The sequence below is a fragment of the Acinonyx jubatus genome, chromosome D3 (genome assembly GCF_027475565.1).
Source record: "Acinonyx jubatus isolate Ajub_Pintada_27869175 chromosome D3, VMU_Ajub_asm_v1.0, whole genome shotgun sequence".
Classification (NCBI taxonomy): Eukaryota; Metazoa; Chordata; class Mammalia; order Carnivora; family Felidae; genus Acinonyx; species Acinonyx jubatus.
The window spans coordinates 7,498,131-7,525,143 of NC_069392.1; the positions used below are offsets into that span (position 1 = coordinate 7,498,131).

Genomic DNA, 27,013 nt, shown 5'->3' on the forward strand with positions numbered 1-27,013 from the left:
TCTGAATCTAAAACTGCCCACTTTAGATTTTCCCACAGGTACCTCAGATAAAAATTGACAATGGGGAACACACTGATTGACTTTTAATGGACATGGGTGGAATATACTCAGTATTAAAGCTAATTTAAGTTTGTTGGTTTAATTACATATATCTTCAGAGTTATCATCATTAAATATAAAACTCTTACTCTACCAAGGTTTACTAAAGTCGAATAAGCTCACATTATATCTGTGGCAATTGGTCAGCAAAAGGATGGCTTAAAATGATGGTTACTTTTATAAATAAATAAATAAACTTAAAAAGGGTGGTGACGCCTGGCTGGCTCAGTCAGTGGAGCATGTGACCCTTGATCTTGGGGTCGTGAGTTCCAGCCCCATATTGAGGGTCAAGATTACTAAAAATAAATAAACAAATAAACTTTAAAAAATTATGGTCAGTTGTGTCTGCCTCATAAAGTTCTCAAGGGTAATTCTTAAAATAGCTTTCAAAATCTTCGCTAACCTGAAACTTTAAAGTTTTGCTAAGCTAAATTCTAAATTAAGTTGAATTCATTGGCTATCTAAGTCTTTTCCAAATAAGATAAAATACTTCGACATTAATTACTAAACACAAGGTTTACCAGCTTTTGGCTTCTTTGCAGAGAAATTAAAGCTATTTGGGTCTGTTGGAAAACATGGCTTTGTGCCTTACTGAAAGATTATACAATGAAAAACTATGACATGTATTTATGAATTTGCCAACCTAAAGAATCCTGCTGTAATACAGTTCACAATTGGTTACTAGTTTTCCCTAGAGACTAAGGTTTCTAAGAGTTAAAATTCTGCTAAATGTAATTAAGACTGATAGAAATGATAAGGAAAGCAACTCTGTATGTAGGACAGTAGGAGGTGTGTAAGAAGAATGTAAGAGGTGAGAATATATTTTGTTGAGGGAAAAAGAAAGTAACGTCCTAAAGTGAGACTAGCTATTTAGAGAAAAGGCGTAGGACAAAATCTGAATGCAAAAGAAAGCTGTAAGTTTGTGAAGGGAAAGCTTAGAGAAGAATTTTATGTGTGGTCAGGACAGACTAAGCTTGAAACTAATGGATTTTAAAAGTACACCTGGGGGCCGCCTGGGTGGCCCAGTCAGTTAAGCGTCAGACTTTGGCTTAGGTCATGATGTCACAGTTCCTGAGTTCAAGCCCAGTGTTGGGCTCTGTGCTGACAGCTCAGAGCCTGGGGCCTACTTCGGATTCTGTCCCCCTCTCCCTGCCCCTCCCCCACTCACACTCTGTCTCCCTGTCTCTCTCTCTCAAAAATAAATAAACATATAAATAAATAAAGTATACCTAGTATAAGATTGAAATTCTACCATACTCTGTTAAAAAGACAAAGTTCTCTTGGATTGTTGGTCTGCTCTTGATAAGAAAGTGTAAACAAAGGTGTTTTTTTTTTTTATCTGCCCAGAAAACAAAAGTTTCTATGTTTTGTCTTTATCAGGTGTTTGACTAAAGTTAAAACTTCTCAAAATTTATAATGATCTGTAATCCTATTTAGATAGGTGTTTTAAAACTTTCTAAGGTTTCTAACAAACGTCCCTGAGATTTGAATTGTCAATGAAGCCTTTTTGACTCATTGGGCTTGTTGATTTGGTCTGTTAAATTACTTGGGAAGCACCATCAAACTCATAGTAATTAGCCTTAGGTTGTTTTGTATGGGTAAATGCTATAACTGCTTTAGAAATTACATACAGTCCCTAGGGTTTTAATATGTTTTGATATAAGGTCATCACTTGACATTCTAATCATTAAAATGCTAGGTGTTGGGGCACCTGGGTGGCTCTGTGCTGACAACTCGGAGCCTGGAGCCTGCTTCGATTCTGTGTCTCCCTCTCTCTCTGCCCCTCCCCCGCTCACACTGTCTCTCTCTCTCTCTCTCTCTCTCTCTCTCTCTCTCTCTCAAAATAAAATTTAAAAAAAAAAACATAAAAATTTTAAAAAATAGGGGCGCCTGGGTGGCGCAGTCGGTTGGGCGTCCGACTTCAGCTCAGGTCACGATCTCGCGGTCCGTGAGTTCGAGCCCCGCATCGGGCTCTGGGCTGATGGCTCAGAGCCTGGAGCCTGTTTCCGATTCTGTGTCTCCCTCTCTCTCTGCCCCTCCCCCGTTCATGCTCTGTCTCTCTCTGTCTCAAAAATAAATAAATGTTAAAAAAAAATTTTTTTTTAAATAAAATAAAATAAAATGCTAGGTGTCACAGAAATAACTGGATTTCCTTGTCAGCTACATTATAATGAACTTTACTATCAGATCTTTAACCATGTCCGTTTCTGAGGGTTTTTTTTTTGTCATTTATAGTTACTGTTCCGATGCTCTTGCAAAACGAGTTTTGTCTTCAAGGAGATTCATGAAAAGAACGGGTTTCTTTGTTTTTGTTTTTGTTTTTGACAAATACGGGTAATTGGTATCTTTAAGATCATAAAACTGAACCGGGTAAGAATTTCCAGAACTAATGGGAAAGCTTCGTTCAAACAGAACAAAAATTAATAATGTAGAACTGAATGAATTAAAGAAGATGACTATAGTTTTATGACTCTGGTTTGAAACATTGCTGGTTCTCTAATGTTTGCTTTTTCAGATTAAGGAAACTTTCTCTTAAGATATCCATGACTTACAGAAATATGATAAAGTATTCTTTTATGAGCAAATTGAAACATTTAACTTTTCTCCCTACCTGAACCCTCTAAAATTCAGAAAATCTCAGTGAGTATTCTTTCTTCCTTGGCAATTACAATTATTTGCATAAGTTTAACAAGAATCTGTCCTTGTTTTTTTTTTTTTAAGTTTATATATTTATTTTGAGGTGGGGAGGGGTAGAGAGAGAGGAGAGAGAATCCCAAGCCAGCTCCACAGTCAGCACAGAGCCCGACTCGTGGCTCGAACCCATGAACCATGAGACCACGCCCTAAGCCGAAATCAAGAGTCGGACACCCAACCAAATGAGCCACCCAGGCACCCCGCGAATCTGTTCTCCTTGTAACAGGACCCATTAGAAACTTTCATTATTTTACCAAGGCTTTGACTGGAACGTCATATTTGAGAGAGACGTGCATAGACTCAGATGGGACCAGACAGCTCTAAGGAACTAAGGTTGACTATGGAGCCAATGAAGCTCCTTGGAAATGTTGGCCTGATACCTTGCTTACAGTTTCCAGCAGCCTTACCTGGTGAGTAAAGAACATCACTTCCTGGCAGGTGCAGAAACCTCAGGATATTTTGGGGATCCCGAGAAGAGAAATTCACCCGCATCTACAGGTATTGCAGGCATGTCTAATGGCAGGTATTTGGATTGGCTTCTGGCCTCAAGAGGCTATTAAAAGTTCAATCTAGGAGGCACCTGGGTGGCTCCGGTGGCTGGGCATCTGACTCTTGATTTGGCTCAGGTCATGATCTCACAGTTTGTGAGTCGGAGCAGCCCCCGCATCGGGCTCTGTGCTGATAGCACGGAGCCTGCTTGGAATTATTGCCCTCTCTCTGCCTCTGCCACTGCCGCTGCTCATGCTCTCTCTCCCTCTCTCTCAAAATAAAAATAAACAAAGAAACATTAAAAAAGAATAAGTTAGTCTTGATTTGACTATCTCTGGAAGGTGAATTTAGAGAAAAATTATGTTTCAATAACACACCTTCGTGGATGTTAAATTCTAGTTCTGATTGTCTTTGAATGTTGTTTGCTTAGCTAGACAACTTGGAAACCAGAGAAATTGCCACAATGGCTCATATGTAGACAATCTCTGTGCTTGTTACTCTGTGGGGATAATAAGCAGACCCCATGGGCATATGATTATTTGAACAGCTGGAAAACAGGATGGACTCAACAATTGTATAACTCAACTATCACCTTGACCAATTCTGTGTGGCTGGGATGACACAGTCATTCCTAAAGGCCAGAGCCTACCCTCCTCCACAGGGTCAACTTGGACCTGTGGAGATCATAGATGGCCCCACTTTCCTTCTGACTGCATAGAGGATGCCCTTGGGATGGCCTTATCCCCCAGAGGAGTCTTCCCCCATTTGCCAGCAATTTCTCATAATTAGGATATTGTTAAGGCTCGATACCAAACAAAGAGGGCTTCCTGATGGTTTTATCTCTTAACGGTATTTGTCCCAGGAGCTGCATCATTCATGTCAAATTGCAAGTAGAGGCTTTACCCAAGCATGTAGCCGCCACCTTTAATCAAGCCCAGCATGCAGTCACCCACAAATTTAAAGGGAGCCCTCCAAAACTCAATGGCCCCTGATATCCCAACTGCAGCTCAAGAAGGAACCTACGCTGTATTAAAATAGAATGTTACAGGGCTACTGGGTGGCCCAGTCTGTTAAGCATCTGACTCTTGATTTCGGCTCAAGTCATGCATGATCTCATGGTTTGTGAGTTCGAGTCCTACATGAGGCTCTGCGCTGACAGCATGGAGCCTACTTGGGATTCTCTCTCTCTCTCTCTCTCTCTCTCTCTCTGTTCCTCCCCCCCACAGTGCTCTCGCTCTCTCAAAATAATAATAAGCAAACTTAGAAAAAAAAAACCCAGAGTGTTATATATATACTCCAGATAACCACAAAAATTACTGAGATGAATACTACCCAAATTGGCATGTTAAAGTCTCCCTCCTACTCCATTCATGATTGGTTAAACTCCTGGACTGGAGGAGGATTTGGGTCAAAAGTTGTTTAATTAGGACTTCTCTTTTTCATCCTAATAATCATCAGCTTATTTTCCAGATCTCTCTCCGCCTGGTGCCGAGATTCCTTCACGGCCACATGTTTGAGCTGACAGATGATCCTTTCCACTCGGGAAAATCCACACATGCTATCTGCCTTGGATACAGCTGCCTCTGCCTTTCATAATCCCAACATATAAATTCCCAACCGACCAATGTTGATCCATACGTAGGGACATCTCTACACCCCTCGTTCAGCAGGAAGAAGCCGTTGAAGATGAGACTTCCACTCAAATGCCAAGGATTTGTCATTGCCGACCTGTCGGGGTGGGGGGATGATCAGGGCCACTTTTAGGCAACAGGCTTGAGCAGTGGAAACCTGAGTGAGGTAAATTAGCCCACAGCCACCGCCCCTCCCCTTCCCCCCATGAAGTAGGCTCATTAGGCAACTCTTCTTAAAATTGCCACAGGCCTTAACTAACCAATGGGCCATTTACACAGTTACCAAAAAAAAAAAAAAAAAAAAAAAAAAAGTTCCCATATGTTCCCATATCTCCTCCTCCCACCCTGTAACTGTGGCCCCACAATACCGCCTGGTGGCAGACCAGGCAGACAGTCTCTCCTTTGCTGTCCTGCCCGCTGCTCTCTTGCAGTGTATTCAATAAATCTCCATCTCCTTTGTTCTGACTTGGGTGAATTCTTGCACCACCCATGCCAGCCCCCACTCCATCGGGACGCCACGGAAACTGAGGTTCAGAGAGAAGTGACTTACCGAAGGTTGCTCAGTGACGGGGCACCCACCTCTGCCTGAACAAAGCCTTCCTCTCCAGCCCGCCAACGGAGCCCCTGCGCATGCCCACAGGTCTCCTAGCTCCCTCCTGGGCCCACCCTGGCCTCCTGCCACGCCTGCCCTTCCCACTCTGCCAGAGGCCAAATGAAGAGGAACTTCTCCAGGTCTTAATGAGTACAACCAGGAGACTGAATTTTTGTTTGTTTGTTTGTTTGTTTTTTCCTGCTGCTTGAAAATGGGCTCAGAGGTCATTCCCAAAGCATTTCCCAAAATAGCTGAGTAATGACAGCATGGCTGGAGGTGGCTAGCTTGTAGGCTTTGGAGAGAGTCAGGCCTGGTTCATTTCTCAGTTCTGTCACTTTTTCGCTGTGCTCAGACACCTCTCTGAGCCTCTGTTTTCTAATCTGTAAAATGGGGATGTTGATAGCACTTACCTCTGAGGGTTATTTGGGGATTTAATGAGTAAAGAGCACAATATATAATGTGCTTAGCACGGTGCCTGGCACATAAATCAGTGACCAGAAAATCAGCGTTTTTGTTATTATTATTATTATTTTAAGGTGCTCTGCCTTCCAAGGTGACAACTTGGAGACAGATCCCATTCCCTCAGCTAAAGATCTTTTCTTAAGTTAAAAACTCAGTCTCAGGGTGCCTGGGTATCTCAAGCAGTTAAGCATCAGACTTCAGTTCAGGTCATGATCTCACAGTTCGTGAGTTCGAGCCCCGTGTCGGTCTCTCTGCTGTCAGCACAGAGCCTGAAAAATAAAATCTTAAAAAAAAAAAAGAAACAAGTCAGTGTCTCTTCTTCGATACACACAAAATACACAGATGACTAATACAAAGTAGATAAATTGGGCTTCATCAAAATTACAACTTTTGTGTTGCAAATGACACCATCAAGAAAGTGAAAAGAACCCACAGGACGGGAACAATTATTGCAAATCATATATCTGAGAAGGGACTCGATTCTAGAATATAGGAGGAACTCTTACAATTCAGTAATTAAAAGGCAAGTAATATAATTTAAAAATAGGCAAAGAGGGGCACTGGTAGCTCAGTCGGTTAAGTGTCTGATTCTTGATTTCAGCTCAGGTCATGATCTCTAGGTTCGTGAGATCGAGCCCTGCTTGGGGCTCTGAGCTGACAACACGGAGCCTGCTAGGGATTCTCTCCCTCTCTCTGCCCTTCCCCCACTCGCCCACACGCCTGCACACACACACACTCTCTCTCTCTCTAAATAAACTTTAAAAAATAAAAATAGGCAAAGGATATGCATAGAGATTTCTCCAAAGAGGATATGCAAATTGGCAATAAGCACATAAAAATCAACATTACTAGTCATTAGGGAAATGCAAATCAAAACCACAATGAAGCATCACTTCAAGGAAAGATGAAATCTCTAGAATCAAAACGGATGGCCAACAACTGTTAGTGAGGATGGGGAGGAATTGGAACCCTCCTGCATTTCTGGTGAGAATGTAAACGGCTCAGCCACCATGGAAAAGAGTTTGGCAGTGCTCTAAATTTTTAAAAAATGTTTATTTTTGAGAGAGAGAGACAGAGACAGAGAGAGACAGAGACAGAGAGAGCACAAGTGGGGGAGAGGCGGAAAAAGAGGGAGACACAAAATCCGAAGCAGGCTTTAGGCTCTGAGCTGTCCACACAGAGCCCGACGCAGGGCTCGAACCCACGAACCCCAAGATCATGACCTGAGCTGAAGTCGGCTGCTTAACTGACTGAGCCACCCAAGCATCCCTATGTTCTGTCTTGTAACCAAGACTCCCACTTTGATTTGTCAATAAGTGGATTATAGAGGTTAATGAGAAATGCTAACAAACCCTGGTGCACCCATTCAAAGAAACTGGAACCCTCCCCAAATCCACATTTTCAGATGCCAGCCAAGGGCCAACCTTATAAGCACGCCTTTCTAGAACTGCTAGGTTAACTCTTTTCTGCACATGCCCTTTGTCTTGGGCCAAGGCATCTTGAGAACAAAACATCAGTAGGACCCCACGCAGCTGGGTGAGACCAGCATACATCACTGAACTTGGTTATGCCATACCAAGATCTTGGACCCAGGTGAAATGAAACCCACGAATCACAAAGGTTTATCTTAGACAAGGAAATGGCTTCTTAACATTTCTGTACGAGCCTTTCTTTACCTGAGCAGAGGTGCAAGGATTCAGCACAGCACAACTGTGGCCAATAAGTTGAAGCTGCTTTGAACACCTTCCGGGGCACAGGCAATGAATATCATGATGTCCAGGGGACTCACAGAAGAAGTACAGTCCCAGAGGCCAAACCTGCCCCCCACCTGAAACAGAGTTTACAGTGTCAGGGCCCCCCTAGGAGGGTGTGTATTTGTCTGAAAGTCTAGGTATCAGGACTCCCCAGATGGGACCTCCTATCCTAGGGTTCTGGCTGCGGTCCAAATAATTCCCTTGAGTTATTAGCTTAAGAGGGACTACTTGAGGCCATCAGTTCCAAGCCAGAACAGTTCTGAAAAGCCAAGATGAGTGATGCTCTCGCCTCTTATCCCCTGAGCCTCCCAGGTACTGGGATTTTGTTTTTCTCTGTTGTTAAAAAGTCACTATGTCCCACTCAGTAATTAAAACTTTAATTCTTGGGGTGCCTGGGTGGCTCAGTTGGTTAAGTGTCCGACTTCAGCTTAGATCATGATCTCATGGTCTGTGAGTTCAAACCCCACGTTGGGCTCTATGCTGATAGCACAGAGCCTGCTTTGGATCCTCTCTCTCTCTCTCTCTCTCTCTCTCTCTCTCTCTTCTTTCTTCCTTCTTCTCTCTCTCTCTCAAAACCAGAGAATCAGACTATCAGTCAGTTCATTGATGGAAACTACAACTAGTGGAAAAGTCAAATGCAACAATCCATAGCCATGAGATTCTCCCATCTGCCAGGAGTGGGTGGGAGGGTCACGGTCCTTGTGACATGCCCTCGCCCAACCTGCTGCTTTGGGCAGGAATCGCAGTTAGGAAGGCAACGAGTCTGCACCAGAAATAGCCGATCAGCAGCTGAGTTTTAACTTGTGCCATCAGAAAGCAAACCCTTCATCGTGGACATCTGCACAACCAGACGGTCCGGCAGCACCCGTAATGTTTTCACAGCGGCCGCTCCGCAGAGGGGTGTCCCAAATCTGGCCAGCTCATCGAGTGGAGTGATTTCACCTGATTTTCATTCCACACAGCTCGTGATGGGGCTGAAATGGCTCGCAGCAGACAACAGCAGGTGTCAGCCCAGAGTCAGAGCCAGGCAACCAGGCTCTGTGAATTCAGGATTCCAAAAGTCAGTGGCAAAAAAATAAAAAAGGTAACTGTGTAATCTGATGGATAAGTTCATTAGCTTCATCGTGGTAAATATTTCACAATGTACGCGTATTTCGTATTTCGTACATTGCATAGCAGGAAACCACATTGTAGACCTTAATTATGGGCAATTTTTTCTAGGGAATTTTTATTTGCCGGTTACACTTCAATAAAGCTGAGGGGGAAATGGCACTGGGTTTTCTTTTGCTGCAGCCAAGCCAGACAGCTTTCCTAACTCTTTCTGTCATGTTGGTCTTAGAGCCCAGGTGGGTGACCTCAAAAGTATACACGTCATCTGGAGTATCATCAGCCTCTAACGGTCAGACAGGCAATTTCACAAGAACTCATTAGCAACCTCAAACTGCTTTTTAAAAAAAATTTTTAAATGTTTATTTAAAGAGAGAGAGAGACAGAATGCAAATGAGGGAGGGACAGAGAGAGAGGGAGACACAGAATCCGAAGCAGGCTCCAGGCTCTGAGCTGTCTGCACAGAGCCTGATGCAGGGCTCGAACTCACAAACCATGATATCATGACCTGAACTGAAGTCAGGCATTCAACCAACTGAGCCACTCAGGTGCCCCTGAAACTGCTTTTTATAAACCTCAAAAGTGTATCTCCATTTAGAGATTGCTTCTCTTTTTCAGTTCTCGCTCTCTTTTTTTTTTTCCTTAGAATTTCCAAAGGGCGAAAATCATAGTAAGAATCATCAGTTACAGATGATTGTTCTGTTTTCAATACTCATAAGATTTCAAATTCCAGGCCACCCACGTGGCAAAATACAAGAAAGTTGCATCCCAGTGACTTTTATTTTTTTATTTTTTTGCAACTCTCTCTAATTGGGATGATCCCTCTGGCACTTATGAAATTACAGGCATATAACAGTTTACATCAATTTTAACCATACATCCAGATGCAATAGCTGTAAAATACAAAGGCATTTTAAAAGTTCCTTCTCCTTCATTTTCATTGCAAATTTACTTAAACCCCTAGCAGTAAATTCAGTATTTATGGGGGGGTTGTGGCAGCAGCACCAGCTGGAGCCCCCCCTCTTTTCCTTCTCCCCTGATTTGCCTGAAGCTTTGCTCCAGCTCTGAGAACTGATTTAACTTTTTCCTTCCTGCTTGGAGGAGAGAATAATATAAACTTCCAACATTTTTGGTCCAACCAAAGGCCACCATTGGAAATGTTTGGGCTCTTTCTCCTCCTGCCTTGAGGAGGGAACAAAAACCAAAGACATCACCCCCTGAGATTTCCCCCTTTCATTTTAGCCAGCGCACCCAAAAGAGGCCAAGGGATCCGGCTCCTCAACTCTCCTGGGCTCCTTGTATCACTGTCAGATCCCAGAGGTAATCTGTGCTTCTTACAGCAGATTCAGCTGTGGCTCAAACAGCTCTTGCAAAAACCACGGGTAACTGCAGAGCCACCCACGCACCAAAGGATGGCTGACCATTCCGGGAGGCCACGCAGGCCACCCCAGGGCCCCTGGGCAGGTACCGAGCACTCAGCAAGGGCTTCAGAAAAGAGCTCAGGGCCAAGGCCACCTGGGTCACGGTCACAAAGGAAGAAGACAGCCAGTGCTTATACAGCTAGGAATCTCATGCTCATATCTTAGCAAGGATGTCCCTTTTCCTTCACCCTTCCTTTCCCCAGACAATGCTTGTACCGCATTCCACTTGAGTCAGGATCCATCGAGCACGTCCTATCGCCGCCAGCACGGGTTGGGGGTTCCCAAGGCCACCACCAGGTTTGTTAACGTGCTAGGAAGAGTACAGGCCCCAGCCTATGGCCATACCCATGCCTCAGATGTATTACAGCCAAAGGACACAGGGCCAAACCAGCCCAGGGAAAAGGCACGTAGTTGGAGTCCAGAGGAAACCAGGTACAAGCTGCCAAGGGCCCTCTCCCAGGGGGGGTGGGGGTGTCCCATGGGATGCACTGCTTTCCTCCAGCAAGGGGTTTGTGAAATGTTGTCTACAAAGGAACCTTGCCTGAGCCTCGGATACCAGGGTTTTTACTGGGGGCCGGTCATATGGGCACCCCGCTCCACAGCACAAACCAAAATCCCAGACTCCCAGAAAGAAAGCAGGTGTTTGCTGTAAAGCACATGGCTTATGCAAACAGTTTACACACAAGGAACTACTCTGATCATTTCTGGGGATGGTGGGGACCTTCCTGAAATTCAAGTTTCTCAGTGCCAACCAAGGCTCAACCGTGAAAGCCGGCCTCTCTCCTCAAGCCTGCTGGGTTTACTCTTTTCTGCACACCAGGGCATAGCGGAAGATGAGCCTTCATAGTCCCTCTGGAGAGAAGACTCCATGAGCGAGGCTTCTAGAACCTAGCTCCCAGCTCATATTGGGCAGAAGGAAACAACTCAGAAACAAAGAGCAGAGACGGCCATAACCCAGCCACTGCTGATGCGTTATCCAACTGGGCCCAGCCTGCGAAGGAGAGTCTGGGAGGGAACGTGGGGGCTACAGAAACTGAGCCCTGTGGGCTCTCCCTCCCCAGCCCCGGCGTGCAGCTGAAAGAGGCACCTAGCAGTATATCCAGAGTGTGACTGAGATCCACAGTGTTTCTGGAAGCAAAGTCCAGAGGGTAGGACAAAGCCACCAGCCCTGGCCAGCTGAGCCAGACATCTGCCTCCAGCCCTCTGCTGCTGATAATCTGCTCCCTTGATCTGGTAAACATTGACTTGTGCCTAGGACACCAGTCAGGCCAAGCTCCAGGAGTAGAGGTTCCAGTTGGCCACTCTGCACACGGGGACAGGATGTTCCGCCTCAGCTGGGGGGCCGAGAGGGCTGCACTGAGGCCCTTCTCCCTTGGTGGAAACTTCTGGCCTGTGAGCTCCACTCTGGGCTCCCTCCACACCATTTTTCTCAGTTAGAAACCTAGACCCAGAGGGCTGAGGTAGACACTGGGGGCAGGCTCGCAAGGCACCCCCAGGAGGGGCAGAACAAGGAGGTAGGATCACCTTGCCAGTCTCCAGACTTGCCCAGAAAACAGAAGAGAGAAGTTGGGAAACGATGTCTGGACTGGTGGAATGAGATCCAATCCCAGAAGCAAATAGGCCAGGGTTTGGATCTCTATTCTTTTTTTTTTTTTTTTTTTTAAATTGTTTAAGTGTTTATTTTATTTTTGAAGAGAGTGAGAGAGAGCACAGTAGGGGGGCAGGGCAGGGAGAGAAGGGGACAGAGGATCCATAGCAGGCTCCGTGTTGACAGTAGGGAACCCCATGTGGGTCTTGAACTCACAAACTGCGAGATCATGTCCTGAGCAGAAGTCGGACGCTTAACCGACTGAGCCACCCAGGCACCCTAATCCCTATTCCTACCAGCTCTGAGACCTTGCAGACACATGTTCCTTCTCTGGGCTTCGGTTTCCCCATCCTTCTAGTGGGAATACCAACATCTCCCATTTGTATAGAAGGCAATGCAGGAATTAAAAGTGCTGGCTGCAAGGGCCCCTTGGGTGGCTCAGACGGTTAAGTGTCTGACTTCAACTCAGGTCACGATTTGGCAGTTTGTGGGTTCAAGCCCTGCGTCAGGCTCTATGTTGACAGCTCGGAGCCCAGAGCCTGCTTCAGATTCTGTGTCTCCCTCTCTCTCTGCTCCTCCCCCACTCATGCTCTGTCTCTCTCTCAAAAATAAATAAACATTAAAACATTTTTTTTAATTAAAAGAAAAAAGTGTAGGCTGTGGCATCAGAATAACCCATTTCATATTCCAGCTGTACCGTGCCCCTTGCTAACTGCATGACTTGGAAAAGTTCTCTAATTGTCCTGGACCCCACCTCAGGGCTGCTGGCTAAGGCTGACCCGTGGCAGGGCTTAGCTAAACCTCAGACCTGGGTCTGGTGAGTTCTTAGAGGGCTTCCTGGAGAAGGTGGCAACTTGAGAACAGCCCGTTGGAAGGGGGGAGCTGATAGGGTTTGCTGAGGAAGGCGGAAGGGGGGCTCCTCCCTGGCACAAGCCACTCTCTGCTCCCCAGTGAGGAGAGAAAGGCATGGGAGGGAAGAAGGAAAGAGGAGAGTAGCCTCCAGCACTTTCTTACTGTCAGTTTCTCACCTGAAATATGGTAATGTTGGATCAAATGATCCTTAAAGGCATTACCACTCACGCTGATTTGTTTTTACATACTGAAAAGAAAAAGAGGGGGGCTCCTGGGTGGCTCAGTTGGTTGAGCGTTGGACTTCGGCTCAAGTCATGATCTTGCGGTCCATGAGTTCGAGTCCCACATCGGGCTCTGTGCTGATAGCTCAGAGCCTGGAGCCTGTTTCAGATTCTGTGTCTCCCTCTCTCTCTCTGCCCCTCCCCCACGCATGCTCTGTCTCTCTCTCTCTCTGTCAAAAATAAACTTAAAAAAAGAAAACAAAAGAAAGAGGGGAAAAAAGGCTTGATGCAGGACATTCGGGGAGCCCAAATGCAAGAGGGCAGGGGGTCATAACACAGTCATGAGCCAAGACCGTAAGCATGAGAGACTAGAAAAAGTTTCCAGGCAATGAGGATAGTTGAAAAGTAAGTTCCCTGAGAAAAGGGAAGGGTGGCTCAGCAACAGAGGTTCTGGGGACTGGGGTGGAACGAGAGGCAGCAGGCTGTCCTGGGACCCTCAGGTGAATGCCATGGCTGGCCAGCAGCCACCATTCCATCTTTCAGGAAAGTGAGACCTGAGACCTGAGGACACGGGCGTGGGGCTGCTTAGGAGGGTCCTGGCATTCCTCCTCCGAGAGCCATTAGCTCCACCTTCCCACCAGTCTGCAGATATTGAGAACCTGGGGCAGGGGGCAGGACCATAACCTCTTTCCCAATACTCAGGCTGTGGCAACGCCAAGGCCCCCTATTCTCCATCAGTTGCCAAGAGCCCTAAAGGAACATAAGTAATCATGACCAGCGCTAACAAGTGACCTTTCCGCACGCCAGGCGCTATTTCAAAAACTTATGCTTTATCTCACTTAATCCCAACCATACTATTATGGCTTCCATTTTACACACGGGGAGACTGAGGCTCAGAGGGGTTCCATGACTTTCCCCAGTCACATAGTTTGTAGCAGGGCCAGGATCCAAACCCCATACCCATGCCTCTAACCACCATGGAGTATGACCCTTTTACCTAATTATAAACCATGTAGTCGCTATGCATTCAGGGCTTCAAGACCAGCCCCTATCCCCCCTCAAATTCTCCCTAAACAAGAATTTTGGAGCGACCACTGCACTCCATCTGGCCTTGACTTCTGAGCTTTCTATTCTGATGGACAGAGAAAACCGTCCCAGCCTGGGGTACTGGAGTGTGCCCTTGGCTCTTTGCTGTGGCCCTGCGCTGCTGGCTATTGGCCTTGGGGGTCACACCCCTTCTCTGGGCCCGACAGCATCACCCTGTCCAATGAGGCTGTGGCTAGATCAGAGGCTCCCAGGCCTAGGTGCTTCCAGCACTGGGATCAGCTCCCGCCCACCCCTAGGAAGGCCAGGAGCCCAGGGGCGGGACCTGTTCGGAGTTAAATACTTGTGAACAGCACTCCACTGGCCTCTTGTCTCAGTCTTAGAGCAGGAAGTTTGACCTCGATTAGTCATGGTAAGTGCCTGCCAGCGGCCATGGCAGCCTCCCCCTGGTGACATCTGCGGTGAGACTTCCAGACACGTGCCTTGTATCTGAGCCTCCGAGTCTTACTGTCCTTTTCTTTCTCCTCAGACGACTTACAGCAACAAAGGAGAGAAGGTAAGCAGGAGGGGAGATGTGGGGTCAGGGCCCCGGGAGACTAGGATGTCAGCAAAGAGCAGGAATGGAACTTCGGTGGGTGTGTGACGTCCAAGATGCTTGCTCAGGTTCATCTCTGCCCGTCCCTGTCCCCCAAAGACTTAGCAGGACTCAGCCTGGCCTTGCTAAGAAAAATTTTACCTCTTCTTCTTAAATTTCTACCAATCTATTAATCCTGTCTAGAAGTTCTTTCTAGATTTTTTTTTTTTTTTAATATAATCTCTCCCCCGACATGGGGCTCAAACTTATGACCCTGAGATCAAGAGTCATACGCTTTTCCGACTGAGCCAGCCAGCCAGCCCTGGAAGTTCTTTCTAAGGTCTAACTTAAATCCGTGTGGCTGTAGCAAACGGCAGCTCCCCTCTGGGAGACCTGGGCAGGGCTCCTGTGGGGGCTTTCTGATCCTAACCCCCAGGAGCTCAATCTCTACCAGTCTCTACGTGAGAAACGTCTCTTGAGGCTTGGCAAGGCTGCAGGGTGTTTGGTTTCTCGGTTTTGGAATTAAGGCCGGCACAAGGAAAGTGATTAGACGACACCTCTCCATCCGCACTTTTCTAGACCCACCTCCAGAGACTTAGCCTCTCCCCTTCTCTCCTTCTGCAGCCTGCGAGGGGCCGATTCCTCCATTTCCACTCCGTGACCTTCTGGGTTGGCAATGCCAAGCAGGTAAAAGCTGGGGCCGGGAACTGGAGAGGGCAGAGGGCAGGCAAGAGAGCCTCCTGGACAAGGGCGGGCCTCCAGTAGGGCCTGTGATTGGCCCCTGGGTGGGGAGGATCAGGGCCAGTGTTGGGACCATCCCAGGAAAGAGAGACACTCTTTGGATACTAATTACACAATCAGGGCCTCAGACCCCAGCAGGAAACTTATCTGACATCAGAATGGGCCAGGCAGTGGCCTTTCTTCGCAGAACGGACTCTGTGCCTGGGGCAACAGGGCAGACAGTCTTAGGGGGACTGGAGGCTCCCTCCCTCCAGCTGGGGGCCCCCCAGGCTGGCCCTCAGGAACCCGGTTGTAACTCTGTGATTTAGGCTGCGTCATTCTACTGTAACAAGATGGGCTTTGAACCTCTGGCCTACAAGGGCCTGGAAACGGGTTCCCGGGAGGTGGTCAGCCACGTGATCAAGCAAGGCAAGGTGAGTCGCCACCCCAGGACCCCACTCACCCAGGAGGCTCCCACTTGCCTTCTCTGCCCCTGCTGGTCTCTGAGTCTCCTTAGGGCTCTGGCCTCTGGGTGAAGTAGACCAGGAGGCCCTTTCCCCAGGCCCACCCGGTTCTCTCCCAGGACATCTGGTGGGGCTAAGGGAACATGGGCTGAGAGCCCCCACTCTCCCTTCCACGGGCACCTTTGTACAACTTGCAACACGGATGTTAGTTTCATCTCCTTGGCCTGGCCCAACGCTGGCCTCACAGATGTTCCCGATAAGTTGGCGGAGGCCTCAGACATCAGAACTGAAAGTCCGAGCAGTGCCCTGGTCCCTGGGACCCCTGGGGATTCCCTCCCCTGGGGGGGGCCAGAGCCAAGAGCTCAGCTCAGGGAGAAGCTAAGGCAGAGACGGAGCTGGAACCCAGGGTTAAGGAATCCTGCCTGGCTGGGAGGGGTGATGTGGTCCTGGGGTGTCTCCCAGGTGGGCAGGGAGGAGGGGATGGTAATACATCGCCAGGTGCTCTCCTGAGCCACCAGCTACCCCTCCTTTCTCCTCTGTGTTCTTAGATCGTGTTTGTCTTCTCCTCCGCCCTCAACCCCTGGAACAAAGGTAAGGAGGCCCGGGGGCTCAGGGTACTAGGGGGTGAAGACAAGCTATTGTGGGGGAAGGGTAAGGAACAAAGGAGTGGGTCCAGTTCAGGGAGGGTTCCCCAGCCTAGAAGGAGATGGAACCCCGGGACTGACAGTAGAGGGGAGGGGGGAGGGGGCCATGGCTCTAGCGCCATGACCTCCCCTACCGGCCACAGAGATGGGCGACCACCTGGTAAAACACGGCGATGGAGTGAAGGACATCGCATTTGAGGTGGAAGACTGTGACTACATCGTGCAGGTGAGATGGCTTCTGGGCTGCCCTTGGTCTGTCACAGAGTCCCCTGTAGGTCAGGGCCGGAGGACCTGCCGTGTTGGGGTGACAACCCCAGACACTGCTGTGATGCACACCTGAGCTCCACCTTGCCAGCCGCATGTCGTCTCCCTGAGCCTCAGTTTCCACATCTGTAAAATGGGGACAATCAGAGCACCTACCTCACTGAGGTTTACCCCGAGGAAATGAGATCATAATTACGACTTCTCGAGCGTGACTCTGAACCAAACACCCTATTCGAGAAGCAGCTTGGAGGTTCAGAGCATAGACTCCAGAGCCAGACTGCCCAGGTCTGAATCTTATTATCTGTGAGACTTTGGGCAAGTGACTTAACTTCTCTGCGCCTCTGTTTCCTCAACTATAAAATGGAGACAATCACAGTACCTTTCCTGTAATGTTGCTGTGCGGGTGGAAGAGGTTACTACCTTCACTGATGCCGGACATGTGATAAGCACAGCTATGCAGTCAGGTTTTGCTAAATAAATGCAGGAGTCATGCATGTAAGGGTGCCTGGCAAGGGTCTGACACAGGTGCTCGATAAATGCCCGTCGGATTCTTCCTATCCAATCACCTGTTTTACAGATGGGGAAGCTGAGGACTGGAGAGGGGGAAGGGCCACAGAGTGGGTTAGCAGAGGTGGGACACACCCCCACCCCCACCTGGTTTGTCTCTCGTAGCCCCAACCCTGGGCCTGGGTCTCAGTTTCCCTATTTGCCAGACGGGCACAAGGCATGGGTGTCGGGGGCGGTAGCTGAAGCTGGCTGTAGTTCCCGCCCGGGGCTGGAAAAACCAGAGGAGCCTGTGGCAGGATGAGGTGGGGAAGTCCCGCAGAGGCTGGACCCCAGGGGAGCCGGCAAGGGCTCTGGGAGGGTCCAGCACTTAACCGCCTCCCTGACCCATCTCCTCTGCAGAAAGCCCGGGAACGGGGCGCCAAAATCGTGCGGGAGCCCTGGATAGAGCAAGATAAATTCGGGAAGGTGAAATTGGCTGTGCTGCAGACGGTGAGTTAACTTTGGTGCCCCTACCCCTCCTGCTGTCCGCTCCCCTGAGATGCCAGGATTCCCCACACCATCCTCGCCCCCCCCCCCCCCCCCACCGCCCCGGCTCCATCCTACCCTTGTGCCTCGACGCAGACGTTCTCCCTCAAGTCTGACTGCCTGCAAGGCTTGGCCAGCAGCTCATGGGAGCAACCGTCCCCCCCACCTCCAGCTTCCCTTCCTCCCCTGCGGGGTGGGGAGGGAGATGGCAGTGATGACAATGGGATGTAAACGAAAGGCAGGGGCTCTGCAGAAGGGAGTGAGTGGGGTCTGGGGAAGCCCCGCCCTCTTTCAGCTGTGTGTGACTTTGGACAAAGCACACCACCTCTCTGTGACTCGGTCTGCAGGGCCTGCAGCTGGACCGCGTGTGTGACGCGCGACAGGCTACTTAACTCTTCTGTGCCTCCAGTGTCTTCAACTATAACCCCGGCCAGGGTCATTGCGAGGCTCAGATGAGCTCATTTGTGCACAGCATTTCGAACAACAGTGCCTGGCATGTCGCAGACACTCAGCAAAGATTTCCAAGGCTGTGTTACTGTCGCACAGAGACAATCACAGGTCCCATCACCTCAAGGTTAAATGCAGCTTAAAGACTGTTAAGATGACTGAAAGAACCCTTGGGTACAATTTGATCCAATGCCCTCATCATTCTCACTTAGCCAACATATTTTTCTTGAGCCCCCACTACTTGCCAGGCACTGCCCTAGGTGCTGAGGATACTATGATGAGCCAAACTGCGGCCTTGCCCTCACAGATCCTGGGCCCAGGGGGCGGGGAGGTGGGGGGGTGGGGCAGGCAGACCGTTAAAGTCCCGAACACATGGCAGGTGGCAATTCGTTTCAGAAAGGGGGAGGTGACCATATTGAGCTGGGGTCAGACCCGGGCGTTAGCTGTGTTGGCATCGTGACATGTGGCCCAGCCTCAGTGGGGATGAGGGCTCAGGGGCCAAGCTGCGCTGTTTTCCACCCATAGTACGGGGACACAACACACACCCTGGTGGAAAAGATGAACTATACCGGCCGGTTCTTGCCTGGATTCGAGGCCCCAGCATTCGTGGACCCCCTACTTTCCAAGCTGTGCGTACGCCTCAGGCCCGGGAGAGGGGAGTAGAAAAGGGGGGGTGGTGGAAAGCACTTCCCTGATCCTCCATGCAGACGGGGCTTCTCTGAGGGGACAGAGCATCTGGGAGCCTGCCGGGGAACTCCCGAGGGTCCCCAAGGGTGGCTTGAAGGGGTAGCACAGAGGCTAAGAACATAGGCTCTGGACGTAACTGCCTGGGTTCAAACCATAGCTCTGTCATTTTATAGCCATTTAACCTCAGCAGTTACTTCGTTTCCCTCTGCCTCAGTTCCCCATTTGTCAAATGGGGCTAGTAAGAGTGTGTGAGCTGACACGAACGGCTGCCTCTGGTAGTCCTATGTCACAGCGAGCTATTACAGTGGGAACGGGGAGACTGAGGAAATAGCCCCATCCTCACCGCCTAACGGCTTCCTTCCCCCAGGCCCAGCTGCAGTCTGGAGATTATCGACCACATTGTGGGAAACCAGCCTGATCAGGAGATGGAGTCTGCCTCAGACTGGTGAGTCCCGGCCCAACCCCTCCGCGCAAAGGAGTCAGGCCCGCCCCCCAGTTCTTGCCTCGACACACTAAAGTGGGAAATGGGGACACAAGGGCGCGGGAGCCTAGCCTTATGTCACCGAGGCATCTTCTCCCTGTAAAGCCATCACCGTGGAGTCCAGGGGCTTTGTGGCTCAAAGTGATGGAAAGGTCTTCTCTCTGACGAACCTTGGGGAACCTCGGCACAGAGGGGGTCACGGTCCTGGGAGACCTGGAGGCAGTCTGCCACTCCCCAAACAGTGCCCTTGTGCAAATTAGGAGCAAGTGCCCTTCTCAAAGCACTTCTATCTGTTGGACCTTTGCCATACTACACGGGTGTTGTTACAAGACACTTCACTTCCATCCGAAAGAAAATTGTCATAATAAAGGTACAGGTCTATGATGTATATGATGTAAGTGAACAGTGGTTCCTTTTTGGAGCCTGCTCGGGGTGGGGCGGGGGGTATTCTGGAAGGTGGAAATAGAGACAGGGAGCCAGTCCCTGGCTGGAGCTCAGAGCCAGTGGGTCCTTATGCCACCCCGCAGGTACCTGAAGAATCTGCAGTTCCATCGTTTCTGGTCTGTGGACGACACACAGGTGCACACAGAATACAGCTCTCTGCGCTCAATCGTGGTGGCCAATTATGAGGAGTCCATCAAGATGCCCATTAATGAGCCAGCACCAGGCAAGAAGAAGTCCCAGATCCAGGTGGGGCCTTCCCTGGACCCCGGGGGCCTGGTTGGGGAAAAAGAAAGCAAGAAAGAGGTTTCAAGGCTCTTGCAGGGGCTGGGGTGTGGGTGACAGGGGCCAATGACAGTGTTTTCCTTGTTTCCTCCCACAGGAATATGTGGACTATAATGGGGGCCCTGGGGTCCAGCACATTGCTCTCAAGACCCAAGACATCATCACAGCGGTTAGAAGCTCATTCCTGGTCCTAATTCAGCTCCAGAGCCAATCTCTGCAAAATGGAGGAGAGCATGGGGGGCGGGTAGTAGCAATCCTAGGGCGTCTTCACCGGCCCAGATGGCTGGCCCGGCTCCCTGACTGATTGCTGCCACTCCCGTGCAGGCACATCCCCACCCCAGAGAGTTCAGGTTCTCTGCAGAACAGTTTCTCTGCTGGCTTTAAAAGTAGCAGGTGTCAGAGGAAGGAGGTGCCTTCCAAAAGAGGAAGCCTGGATTCTAGTCTTAGTTCTGCAAGTGACTTGATGTGTGTCCCTGGGGGATTCAACCCCCTCTCTGGGCTTCAGTTGCCTCACCTTGAAAATGAAGATATTAGGCTACAAGGTGGATCAGGTCCTTTGAGCCAAATTAAATGTGCCGAGTCTGTGGAACCAGCCCTTGGAGAGACTGGGTCCTACCTATTCCCTACGTGGCAGTACACCAGAGTGGACAGGAGCCTGAACTGCCCCATTCCATCCTGGCCTAACCAGGAATTCACTGTATGACCTTGGCAACTTTGTTCATTTGTTCATTCATTCACCCATCCAATAGATGTGTACTGGGCACCTATTATATGCCAAGCACCCTTTTAGGTACTTAGGATACATCAGTCAACAAAACAATAGTCTCTGCCCTTATGGAGGCAACAAGTAAAATACATATATTAGATGGTGAGAGTGCTGTGGAGAACAAAGCAGGGCAATAGGAGAGGGAGGGGGAAGGACACTGCACATTTGATAGGGCGGTCGTGAAAGGCCACACTGAGAAGGAGGCATCTGAGAACACAGGCTTGTAAGAAGGGAAGCCTGTGGACACCTGGGAAAAGTGTCCCAAGCAGAAGGGACAAGCAGGGCAGAGGAAGGTTGAAGGCACAGCCAGGAGATCAGTGCGGCTAGAACAGAATGAGCAAGGGAGAGGAGGTAGGAGATGAGGTCAGAAGGTGGAATTGAGGGCAGATGGTGAGGGCTTTGAACTTGACTCTGAGGACATCACTGTGAGGTAAGCAGAGAAGTGACATGATTTCACCTGTATTTTTAATTTATTTTTTTTATTTTTTAAAGTTATTTATTTATTTATTTTGAGAGAGAGAGAGAGACAGAGCATGAGCAGAAAAGGGACAGAGACAGAGAGAGAATCCCAAGCAGGGAATCCCAAGCCCCGATGTGGGGCTTGATCTCATGAACCGTGAGAGCATGACCTGAGATGAAATCAAGAGTTGGACGCTTAACCGACAGCCACCTAGGCACACCTAACTTGTATTTTTTAATTTTTTTTAAAGTTTATTTTACTTTATTTTATTTTATTTTATTTTTGAGAAAGAGAGACAGAGTGTGAGCAGGGGAAGGTCAGAGAGAGAGGGAGACACAGAATCCAAAGCAGGCTCCAGGAGCTGAGCTGTCAGCGCAGAGCCTGACACGGGGCTCAAACTCAACGCCCGTGAGATCATGACCTGAGCCAAAGTCGGACGCTCAACCAACTAAGCCACCCAGGCACCTCCTAACTTGTATTTTTTAATAAAATCACTCTGACTACTATGTTGAGAATAGATATTTAATCTCTCAATGCCTCAGTGTCCCCAGCTATGAAATAGGGATAACTGTTTGGATACCTCAAAAACTTACTGCATGGACATAATGAGGCAACACACAGAAAGTGCTTGAGATAGATACATAATGAGAATTCCATAAATGTTAGTGATTGCTGTTCTTTTTTAACAAGTTTTTTTAATGTTTATTTATTTTTGAGAGAGAGAAAGAAACAGAGTGTGAGCAGGGGAGGGGCAGAGAGAGAGGGAGACAGAGAATCCGAAGCAGGCTCCAGCTCTGAGCTGTCAGCACAGAGCCCAACGCGGGGCTCGAACCCACAAACCGTGAGATCATGACATGGGCTGAAGTCGGGCTCTCAACCGACTGAGTCACCCAGGTGCCCTGCGATTGCTGTGGTTCTAATGGGGCCCACAAGGTCCAGAAGAGGAGGGGCATGAGGTCACAGGGATGCATCCTGGCAGGTAGGGGAAGCTAGGATAGGGACTCTGCCTCCTCCTGGCTAGGGGTGTTGAGCATGGAGAGAGGAGACTGACCTTGACCCTACTCTGAGACAGATTCGCCACTTGAGAGAGAGAGGCATGGAGTTCTTGGCTGTTCCATCAACATACTACAAACAACTGCGGGAGAAGCTCAAGTCTGCCAAGATCCGGGTGAAGGAGAACATTGATGTCCTGGAGGTGAGGCGAGTGCAGGATCCTTGAGTTTGAGATGGGGAGAATGAGCCCTGAGTTTCATCTTGCCTCACAAATATTGTCTAAGCCTCTACCCTGCATCAGGCACTGGGACACAAGAGGAAAACCAGACTGGGTCCCTGCCACCATGGGACTTGCAGTCTAGCGGGGAGACAGATAACAAACAAGTAATAACGCAAACACCATCAGAGAGAGAGTTGGTGCTGTGTAGAAAGTTAAAACAGGCTACGACAGAGAATGATCTGGGGCTACTGCACCAGAGGTGATCTAGGAGGGCCCCTCTGAGGAGGTGACATGTCGGTGAACTCGAAACAATAAGCAGGAGATGGCTGTGTGAAGGGCTAGGGGAAGAGCAAGCACAAAGGTCGTGAGTCAGGAGCAAGTTCCAAGTGTCTGAGGAATGGAAATAAGGCAAGAACGGATGAAAGGAAGTGTTTGAGGACTGGCCTAGGCCATAGAGGTCGGCTGGGGCTGATTCCTCTTGTAGATTCTTTAGGAGGTTGGATCTTGTTCTTCTATGGCCAGAAACCAATGGAGGGTTTGGGGGTTTTGTTTGTTTGTTTGGTTTGTTTTTAACAGCCTTATCCATATATAGGTCACATAACATATAAGGCACTCTTTAAAAGTATACAGTTCAGCGGTTTTTTAACTACCCACTATGTTGTGTAGCTATCATCAAAATCAATTTCAGGGCGTTTTTCATCGCCCTAAAAAGAAACCTCACACCCCTCATCACCTTCCTCCCTGCAGCCCTAGGCAAGCACTCACCCATCTTCTGTCTCACTGGATTTGCCTCTTCTGGACATGTCATATAAATGGCATCGTACAATATGTGATCTTTTGTGTCTGGCTTCTTTCACTCAGCGTTATGTTTTCAGGGTTCATCTGTGTGGTAGCAGGTGTCAGTGCTTCTGCCTTTTCGTGGCTGAATCGTAGTCCATTATATGGATATATCACATTTTTCTTATCTGTTCATCAGTTGATGGACATTGGCATGTTTCCACTTTGGGGCCATTGTAAGTAATGCTGCTGTGATCATTCTCATACGAATTTTTGTGTGGACATGTTTTTCATTCTCTTGGGTTTATACCTAGGACTGAAATTGCTGGGTTATATGGTAACCCTATGTTTAACCTTCTGAGGAATCCGCAGTTTTCCATAAAGGCTGCACTATTTTACATTCCCACCAAGCAACATATGAGAGTTCTGATTTCCACTGGAGGATTTTACACAGGGGAATGACACCATCCAATTTTTTAAATTATTTTTTATGTTTATTTATTTTTGGGAGGGAGAGACACACACAGCATGAGCAGGGGAGGGCCAGAGAGAGAGGCAGACACAGCAAGCTTCAGGCTCCACACTGTCAGCACAGAGCCAGACGCAGGGCTGGGAACCCATAAATTGTGAAGATTATGACCTGAGCTGAAGTTGGTTGCCTAGCCGACTGAGCCACCCAGGCGCCCTGACACCATCTGATTTTTGAAAGATCCCTTGGATGTCTGTGGGGAGGATGGATTGCAAGAAAGCAAGAGGGAAACATGAGGACCTGTGTAGAGGTGAGGCGACTGGGGTGGTCCAGGACAGCCTTGATGGTGGCTGGCATAGGGACTGAGGCAGGTGGCTGGTAATAGGACAATTTAGGGATCTATTTGGAAGTGTCTGGAACAGCGGGAGAATGGGGTCTTTTCTTGGCTTTCAGGTGCAGGAGCTCTTATGGACTTTCTTTTTTTGGTTTTTATTTTTTAAATGTTTATTTACTTTGAGAGAAAGAGAGGGAGAGAGAGAGAGGTGGGGAGGAGGAGGGAGACAGGGAGAGAGAGAATCCCAAGCAGGCTCTGTGCTATCAGCTCAGGCCCGGAGGCGGGGCTCGATCCTACAAACCATGAGGTCATGCCCTGAGCAGAAATCAAGTCAGACGCTTATCCCACTGAGCCACCCAGGCATCCCCTTAGGGACTTTCTAAAGACCCCACCGTGCCACGTTAGACGGGTGAGCCAGCCGCCCCCCTAACCCTGCCCCCTGTCTCCTACCTAGGAGCTGAAAATCCTGGTAGACTACGATGAGAAAGGCTACCTCTTGCAGATCTTCACCAAGCCCGTGCAGGATCGTCCCACGCTCTTCCTGGAAGTCATCCAGCGCCACAACCACCAGGTACCACCGGTCTCCGACAGCCCTCGGGAGCATGCAGGGTAGCATGGCTGGCTTTCTGGGCCCGCAGCTCACCTTCTCTCTCCCGCTCCAGGGTTTTGGAGCCGGCAACTTCAACTCACTGTTCAAGGCTTTCGAAGAGGAGCAGAACCTGCGGGGCAACCTTACCGACTTCGAAAACAACGGGATAGTGCCGGGCATGTAGGCCGCGGGTGGACCTAGCGAGGCCCCGCCCACCTGCGGGCGCCCGGTGGGCCACGCCCCCAGACCTGGAACACGCCCACCCCACCACGCACCCTGAACTGCAAGCCCCCCTTACTGGCCACTCCCTTAGGCCCCGCCCACCAGTCGAAGCACCAGGCTCTGACCACGCCCCCTCGGTCGGGCAGCTCCTTGCTCCCGCCCTCGGAATAAAGCGGACAGGGGTCCCGTGCGGGGTCGTGGTGTTTGTGCCTGGCTGGAGCAGTGACGCCCTTTGGCCTGCAGGGGGTGCTCAGGGCGTCAGCACTGCCGGAGGCGTCTGCGTTCTAGCTTCGCAGCCCAGAGCGAGTGAGGAAGGCACGGTGCAAGCGTTTTGCTAAGAGAGACCTTGCCGGCCAGGGAGAATTCTGGAACCGAGGAGGGCAGAGGGCTGACACTCTAGAGGGGAAGACAGTATCATTTCATAGAGTGCTAAATAGTATGAAGACAAAGCGGGTGATGATGAGATTGAGCAGAGGTAAAGCTGGGAGGGGGTACTAATTTCAACCGAGAGAAAGCCCCTCTGGAGAGGTGACATTTGGGAGCCAGCCATGGGGAAATCTGGGGAAAGAGCATTCCAGGGAGAGGGAAAAACAAGGGTGGAGGCCTTGAGGTGAAACCGCGCTGGACAGCGTCCTATCTGATGGCTTTACGATCTCTGTCCCAGGTTTCCTGCCCTGTGCCCAAACTTAACGGACCTCAGAGAGAGGAGGATGTTAGCCAAGGGACTCCCGCTCAGCAACCTAGAGACATGGTTCCCAGCCTGAGAAGTAAAGCAGGTGGGAAGGATCGGAGCCCCTCAGCTTCTGCCCTCTGGTTTTAAAAACCAGAGAAAGGAGGAGCACCTGGGTAGCTCAGTTGGTTGAGCACCTGACTTTGGCTCAGGTCATGATCTCCCAGTTCAGGAGTTCGAGCCCCACATCCGGCTCGCTGCTGTCAGCCTGTCAGCGCAGAGCCCAGCTTCAGATTCTCTGTCCCCCTCTCTTTGCCTCTCCCCTGCTTGCGCTTTCCCCACAAATAAATAAACATTTAAAAGAGAGAGAGAGAGAAAATAAAAACCAGAGAAAGGAAGATGATAGAAGTCAGGGCTTCTGGGATCATGAACTTCAGAAATGAAAAGAACAACAATGAGAAGCCAGAGGAACAATGGCAGCCCCAGGCCCATGCTGCTAGTTAAAAACTATCCTCCCTCTATTTTCCTGTGGCTTATGCAAAGCGGAGAAATTCTGTATCTCAGAAGTTTACAAAATGGTGGCTCATGGGCCAAATCTGGCTCACAGATGTATTTTATTTTGTCTGTATAGTTATACATTTTCTCAATTTTTTATTGTAGAGAGAGAGAGTGCACTCGAGTGGGGAGAGGGGCAGAGAGAGAGAGAGAGAGAGAGAGCAAGAAAGAGAGAGCGAGAGAGAGAATCTTAAGTAGGCTCCACACTCAACGTGGAGCCCAATGTGGGGCTAGAGCCCATGACTCTGGGATCATGACTCTGAGCTGAAATTAAGAATCGGACGCTCAACTGATGGAACCACCCAGATGCCCCTGTCTGTATAGTTTTAAACAAATTTGAATCATTTCGGAAAGTAGGATTATTTCACATATAAATTCTAGGATTCTGTTTCTTCTCGGAACAACTAGGCAGTTCTGGTCTTGCCTTCCTATGCAATAATCAACTAGTGCCAAGTGGTGCATGCCTCCTTGGACGGGACATGGGCCGACAGACCCTCATCGGCTGAGCACAGACTAGGAAGTGGGTTTGCCCAGGTTCACACTCCAGATCGGCTACGTGTTAGCTCTGTGACCTTGGGCAAGCTACGTGACCTCTCAGTGCCTCAATTTTTCTCATCTTAAACAATACCCACCTCCTAGCACTGCTGTACGTTTAGTATCAGGCTTTTAAAAGAGTGCCTGGTGTGGTGCCGGGGCTATATGTTTGCTGTTGTTATTTTGAGAGAGGGGCCTGGGTGAAGGGTCTTGCCCAAGTCTACCTGGCACCTCCCCTCCCCCACTCCACCCTGGTCTGCATGGAGATGGCTCAAGTTGGGACTCCCTTTCTGGTCCCCACAGCGGGGCCAGAGAAGAAAGGACTTGTCCTTTGGGACTGAGAGGCAGAGAGGTGAATGGATTTGAAGAATAAGGGAGGAGAAACTGTCCCACATGGTAGTGGAGGGAAGAGAAGTCCAGGGTTTTTCAGA

General features: G+C 49.3%; 1 protein-coding gene and 2 long non-coding RNA genes across 4 annotated transcripts in view; 2 read left to right on the forward strand and 1 right to left on the reverse strand.

The window, feature by feature from the left end:
- Window positions 1–5,277, forward strand: part of LOC113595161 (uncharacterized) — a 21,088-nt gene extending 15,811 nt beyond the window's left edge. Inside the window, exon 3 of the long non-coding RNA XR_003415631.2 lies at window positions 4,753–5,277. This is a non-coding gene — a long non-coding RNA (uncharacterized LOC113595161). The remainder of the gene's footprint in view (window positions 1–4,752) is intronic.
- The window catches only part of LOC113595160 (uncharacterized), a 23,021-nt gene extending 5,338 nt beyond the window's left edge, over window positions 1–17,683 (reverse strand). Inside the window, exons 1-3 of one of the 2 annotated variants that reach the window (XR_008291652.1) lie at window positions 15,114–17,683; window positions 7,644–8,759; window positions 4,905–6,250 (exon numbers count right to left, since the gene is read on the reverse strand). This is a non-coding gene — a long non-coding RNA (uncharacterized LOC113595160). Of the gene's footprint in view, window positions 1–4,513; window positions 6,251–7,643; window positions 8,760–15,113 lie in introns of those variants that run through there. The other variant, XR_008291651.1, reaches the window with a different exon arrangement.
- On the forward strand, window positions 14,299–25,013 carry HPD (4-hydroxyphenylpyruvate dioxygenase). The gene is made up of 14 exons (XM_015063784.3): window positions 14,299–14,366; window positions 14,484–14,510; window positions 15,153–15,215; window positions 15,578–15,682; window positions 16,261–16,303; window positions 16,500–16,582; window positions 17,527–17,616; window positions 18,625–18,728; window positions 19,154–19,231; window positions 19,795–19,957; window positions 20,091–20,162; window positions 22,292–22,414; window positions 24,467–24,583; window positions 24,675–25,013. Exons 1-14 carry the CDS (start codon window positions 14,364–14,366, stop codon window positions 24,783–24,785), a joined length of 1,182 nt encoding a protein of 393 aa, XP_014919270.2. The 5' UTR covers window positions 14,299–14,363; the 3' UTR covers window positions 24,786–25,013.
- The last annotated feature ends 2,000 nt before the right edge of the window (window positions 25,014–27,013 follow it).